Source organism: Pteropus alecto, unplaced genomic scaffold (genome assembly GCF_000325575.1).
Source record: "Pteropus alecto unplaced genomic scaffold, ASM32557v1 scaffold41, whole genome shotgun sequence".
Lineage (NCBI taxonomy): Eukaryota > Metazoa > Chordata > Mammalia > Chiroptera > Pteropodidae > Pteropus > Pteropus alecto.
The window spans coordinates 2504613-2510761 of record NW_006430464.1 but is presented as its reverse complement, the minus strand read 5'-3'; the positions used below and the strand labels follow the sequence as shown (position 1 = coordinate 2510761).

Sequence of the window (6149 nt, the reverse complement as noted above, 5' to 3'; positions counted from 1 at the left end):
ATCCCAAGTCCGAATTCCTGCCTCTTTTTCTCTCTCCTGCCGAGTCCTTTCCCTTTTTCTTTTTTAGAATCCTTATGATTTTGTAGATCTTTAATCTCTTTGATTTGCGGTTATTTTTGGTGCTCAAATCGTCCCCTCTTGGGCCAGTGAGAGTCCCATCCAGCCGGGTCCTGCGTCCCTGTGACATGTCCCATCTCCGATGCAGGCTCACTTATTCTTTCCCTGCTCCATCCAGCCCCAGAATCGGCCATTTTCCTAAGGAGCCCCGGTTCTTTTTAGTGGAAAAGGATATTTTGAGCCTCCCATCCGTCCAAGAGCTGGTTCTGTGAAAAGATCAGTAAAATTATAAGCATCTGGTTAGGCTGATCAAAGGGAAAAATGCAAAAGCACAAAAGACTGGTGTCAGGAATGAAGGAGGGGACATCAGTACAGATCCTACAGAGAATGCAAGGCAAGTAAAGGAATGTAGAGAACACGGCCTCGGAGCTGAGGGGTGCTCACTGCTCCTGGGTTGGTGGTTCTTTCCCTCCCTAACTCCTTAGACCTGGGACTCTGAGGTCAGGTCGCCTGAAGTTCCAGCTCGAGCACATTCTAGCGCTTTGGGCAGTCTTCCGGGGCCTCCGTTTGTTTCCTTGCTGGAAAAGTGGGGATAATGATAACCCTACTCTATGAAGATTAAATGAGGTAGAGCAGTGTCTCGCGTGCGGTGATCGTAAATGTCGAGTTATTATTTTTGCGAGCGTCCGAGGTCCCTCGTCACCTGGGCGACTCTTCGCCTTTATTTCTCGGCCCTCCTCCTCGTGCCCCTCGTGTCCAGTCACCCCACCCACGTTTCACAGCTCCGGGCCCTTGCACCATCCTCTCTGCCCAAATGCCTTGTCGCGCCCACTCTTCAGGGAGCAGCTCAAAAATCAGCCCATCTCGAGTTTTGCTGCTCCCGCGGCCAGTTCGTCATGCTTGGTGCCTACGACTCCACTGCCTGGCATTTTCTAGGCATCTGTGACTGTTCGGTGCCCGGGCCCTCTCCTCACTGGGGTCTCTAAGTGGGTCGGGGCCGGTCTCTGGCACGTTTCTGGGTCCATAGCTCCTGACGCATGGATGACTTCAGGGACGATGGATGGAAGGATGGAAGGGGGGAAGGGAGGGAGAGAAGAATGGGACCCATCTCTCCCGGGCAGCTTCCGCATCCTTCCCTGTGTCCATCCCTTGCTCTTCCGCCGCCAGCCCCCCTTCTTCATTCATTCTCTCGTTAATCTGTCTTCTTCCAGCTGCACTAGTCACCTTCAGCCGTCACCTCCTGCCACCCACCGTCAGAGCTCTGTGCTCCTCGTCCTCCCCCCATGCCACTGCGTTCCACCTGGAGCTCCCTCCCTTCTGCTCCTCCACCAGGCTGTCTCCCGTCGACACCCCCTCCTTCTCCCGCAGGCGAAGGCAGCCCTCTCCCCGAGCGCCTCCCCCAGCGAGCCCAGCAGGTAGCGAGCGTGCCGCCGCCATGTTCAGCTGGCTGAAGCGGGGCGGGGCGCGGGGCCAGCAGCCGGAGGCCATCCGCACGGTGACCTCGGCCCTCAAGGAGCTGTACCGCACCAAGCTGCTGCCTCTGGAGGAGCACTACCGGTTCGGGGCCTTCCACTCCCCGGCCCTGGAGGATGCCGACTTCGACGGCAAGCCCATGGTGCTGGTGGCCGGCCAGTACAGCACAGGCAAGACCAGCTTCATCCAGTACCTGCTGGAGCAGGAGGTGCCAGGCTCCCGCGTGGGGCCGGAGCCCACCACCGACTGCTTCGTGGCCGTCATGCACGGTGAGACCGAGGGCACCGTGCCGGGCAACGCTCTCGTCGTGGACCCGGACAAGCCCTTTCGAAAACTCAACCCCTTCGCAAATAACAGGTGTGCGGCTGAGAGCTGGGGGATGGGGGGGGGGAGCGTCCCCCTGGCCCTGGCCCCCGTCTCCGTCCCTTCAATCCTCATCTGTCCTTGTCAGCCCCAGCTCCCTTCTCTCTGCCCGATCGTCCCCCGTCCTGCCCTTGCTCTCCGGCCAGCGGTGCCGGCCACCTGGGTTCCACGCCTGTCCAGGCGAGTGGCCTTGGGCACACGACTTAACCTCTCTGTGCCTTTCTTACCCTCATCTGGAAAGCGGGGGTGACCGTAATCCCTGCTCCATGGGGTCGTTGTGAGGACTACGTGAATCGATGCTCATAAAGTGTTCAGAGCAGCACCTGGCGCGAAGCACGTGCTCAGTGAGCACTGGCTTTGATTCTTTTTATAGTTTCTATTCTCTGTCCTGATCTCCCTTTTCGCTTTCGAGTCCTCGGTCCCCCGGACCTGAGTCACCCTCTGTGCAGTCCCGGTTCCCCTCCTTGTGGGTCCTCCCCTCCTGCCTCTCCCCGCACTGACCCTAACCCTTCCCTCCGCCCAGGTTCATGTGCGCCCAGCTCCCCAACCAGGTCCTGGAGAGCATCAGCATCATAGACACCCCAGGCATCCTGTCAGGGGCCAAACAGAGAGTGAGCCGCGGTGAGTGAGGCTGGACCGCTGGGTCTGAGTGGGGAGGGGCCGAGGGCCTGGACCCCTGGGTCTGGGAGAGGAGGGAGCTGGGGGCCTGGACTCCGAAGTCTGAAAGAGGAGGGGCCGGGGGGCTTGGACCCCTGGATCTCAGGAGCAGCCTGGGGGTCTGGACCCCTAGGTCTGGGGGAGGAGAAGGGGGCTGGAGGAGTGGACTCCCAGGTCTGAGGAGGGTGGGGCTGGGCGCCTGGACCCCCGAGTCTCAGGGAGGGGGCCCCACCCTCCGCTAAGACGTGCCCCTGTGCCAGCCGCCCGGAGCTGCTGGAAGGGAGGCTGCGACTCTCCGAGCTGGCACACTTGCTGGTTGGGGAGGCAGTGGGGGAACACGTGTGAGCACGCTGCAGCTGCACGTCTGGGCCCGAAAGTCGAAAGTCGGAGGGAGAGATCAGGAGAGAGAGACGGACAGACGCAAAGTCAGAGATAGATTCGCAGGGCGAGGCTAAAAGACGGAGACTCCAGCCCAGAGACGAGGCAGAGCCGGCCAGGGAGGCCCTGGGCACTGCGAGCTCCTGGCTGGGTCTGGGCCACAGATGGGGCTGAGCAGGGGCTGGGAGGGGGTTCTGGGCGCCGGCCAAGGCCGGGCCTGGAATTTATAAACAGCTGTGCAGGGGAGGGGGGGCGAATTCCAGCGGGGCCTCCAGAGCGCGGCCCCCACCGCTGCCCCACTGGGCTCAGCATCTGCGCCCCGCACCCCCACCCCAGCTTTTCTGTCCCCACCCCACGCCCCGGAGGCCAGGAACTGGGGCAAAGGAGGCTGCAGTGTGGGCCAGAGGGGACCGGGAGGCTGGGCCGCGGGGCGGGACAAGGACCCGAGGGTTGCTGCCGCCCTGGCTGCGGCCCAGCGGGGTGCACTCCGGGGTGGTGGGGGGGTGGAGAAAGGCAGGGGCAGCTGTGGAGGCGGCTGGGCGGGGCGCCCTCAGCCTGGGGGCGGGGTCTGGGAGAGCGGGAAGGAGCGGGGCTCCCAGGCCCGCGGATCGGGGGCCCCAGGGGCACCGGGCGCGGGGAGATGCAAGGCCGGGTGACGGTCAGTTCCATGGACCTTTTCTCAAACACACATTCATTATGTTTTTACGGCGTGTGTGTGTGTGTGTGTGTGTGTGTGTGTGTGTGTGTGTGCGTGCGCTTGTGCGTCTGGGACCCTGTGGCTGTGGCTGGCTGTGACTTTGTGCCTCTGAAGGACTATGGGGGACTTTATGGGGTTGAGCGCGATGGATTGTGTCTCTGTGTGTGGTTGTATTGTGAGACGTGGGCGTGAGTGTGTGTGTGCAAGGGAATCTTTTGTGTGTAACCGTGTAATTCAGTGTGTCTGGGAAAGTGTATAAGTATGGGTGTGACTCTAAGGCCGTGAGTCTGTGTGTGAGAGACTGGGTGTGTGGATATGTCTGTTCACGTCGGGACTGGGCTTGCGGTGGTGCCTCTGTGTGACATCGTGTGGCCGTGTCGGGCCGCGTAGGACGGAGGGGACTTTGCTGATTCCGTGTGACTGCATGCGATGGTGTCTCTGTGTGCAGTTGTGTGCTTGCGTGTGCGTGCTGGTGTCTGGGACTTTGTGTGGCTCTCACAGTGTCTGTGTAATTGTATTACCATGAATATCTGTGTAGGTCCTAGATCGTGAGCACGGGTGTGTCTGGGAGGTCTGCATCTTGTGTGTGACCAGGTGTGTGCTACTGGGCTCACGCCTGTGCGTGTGCACGCTCGTGTGTGTGTGTGTGTGCATCGATGGCGTGTGTGGCTGCTTTTGCATGTAATCTCTGTGAACATGCATGTGTGTGATTGTCGCAGAATGGGGCCCTCTGATGGGGTCAAATCTGGGCTCTGCTATTTTTAAACTCTAAGACCTCAGGCCAAAACTGCTTGGCCGTTTCATGCCTCAGTTTCCTCTTCCGTAAAATGGGAGTAATGATAGTATCCGCCTCATAGGTTGCACCGAAGGTTAAAATTAAACGTTAAAACCTTGGAAGCGCTGAAAACAGAGTGTGGCGCACAGTAGGCTGTGCAAGCGCCGCCGCGACCGTGGCCGCTTTGCCTGTGCGAGCGCGCATGCGCCCAGGCCCTGCTCGGCCGCGTCTCCTGTTCCCACGCTGACTCACCCTCCCTTCCTCCCTCCCTGACCCCTTCCCTCCTGCGTGAGACACACTTTCCAGATCCGGGCTGGCGTGTGTGTTTGCGTGGACGCTGCGGAGGGAGGGAGGGGACCCAGCTGCCGTCCCTCTACTGACCCCGCCCAGCCTCCCTCTGAACAGTGTCCCCCACCCGTCCTGTGCATTCCGGGTGGCCACAAGGAGCCCCAAAGTCACCCACTTTAAGTGTCTAGTTCAGTGCCAGACATTGTTTTAAGCTCTATATACGTTAGCTCATTTATATCTTTTGAATCTTCACAACAGTCCTGTGGGGTATTTTCTATTGTGGTTTCCATTTTACCGAAGAGGAAACAGGTTCAGAGAGGTTTTCTTCTTGCCTAAGGTCACACAGCTGATGGAGGCAGAGCCGGGACTCAAACCCAGGTCCTCCTGACTGACCTCTCTGCTCTCCCAAGCATCGCTCGGGAGTGAATGGTGCGAAAGAATCAGTGAATGAAAGAATGAAGGGTGAAAGGAATGAATGAATGAATGAATGAATGAATGAACCCAGGAGCCAGTCGTTGAGATGGGGACTTTACGAAGGCCAAGGCCTTGTCCGCGTGTCCGCAGTGTTAACCCAAGGTCCGGGACAGGGCCTGGCACACGGAAAGCTCTCGATAAATATTGTTAAAGAAATTTAAAATGTTTCACATCGGCTGTGGCAGGAGCGTCCATAGCCAGGGCCGACATGAGCTCCCTAGTTACTGGATTGAGGGGCGATCAGACAGGTCTAGGGGGAGGTTCTGGAGGCACTTGAGGGACTGGGGGGCCCACAGGAGCACGGGGAGTCTGTTAGGAAACAGGTCAGTGTTTTAACAACCCGTATATGCGGCCCAGGGCACACCACTGGTATCTGCAGAGTGAACGCATGTGATCGCCACTGTAGCCAGATTGATGGGGGTCATTCTGGGGGCTGCGAAGCCAGAGCAGTGGGGTGCACCCGGGCCTGGCTGTTTCTCCTAGGCAGGGCGTTTGATAGTTACCCACCTGAGCATAGTTACCCACCTGAGCATCTGGACAGTCTGCTATCAGCCCTAAGGAATGGATGCTCGGATGGCCGGAGCGTGGGGACTGACCTCCGTCCGGTCGTCTTCTCCCAGGCTACGACTTCCCCGCGGTGCTGCGCTGGTTCGCCGAGCGCGTGGACCTCATCATCCTGCTTTTCGACGCGCACAAGCTGGAGATCTCGGACGAGTTCTCCGAGGCCATCGGCGCCCTGCGCGGCCACGAGGACAAGATCCGCGTGGTCCTCAACAAGGCCGACATGGTGGAGACGCAGCAGCTGATGCGCGTGTACGGGGCGCTCATGTGGGCGCTGGGCAAGGTGGTGGGCACGCCCGAGGTGCTGCGCGTCTACATCGGCTCCTTCTGGTCCCAGCCGCTCCTCGTGCCCGACAACCGGCGCCTGTTCGAGCTGGAGGAGCAGGACCTCTTCCGCGACATCCAGGGCCTGCCGCGCCACGCCGC

At 59.8% G+C, this 6149-nt stretch overlaps 1 protein-coding gene across 1 annotated transcript in view; it reads left to right on the top strand.

Annotated features, from left to right (window-relative positions):
- Nucleotides 1-1191: 1191 nt before the first annotated feature.
- Nucleotides 1192-6149, top strand: part of EHD2 (EH domain containing 2) — a 13553-nt gene continuing 8595 nt past the window's right edge. Inside the window, exons 1-3 of the mRNA XM_006905072.3 lie at nt 1192-1887; nt 2417-2514; nt 5783-6139. Coding sequence (XP_006905134.1) covers nt 1493-1887; nt 2417-2514; nt 5783-6139 — 850 coding nt within the window. The 5' untranslated portion in view covers nt 1192-1492. The remainder of the gene's footprint in view (nt 1888-2416; nt 2515-5782; nt 6140-6149) is intronic.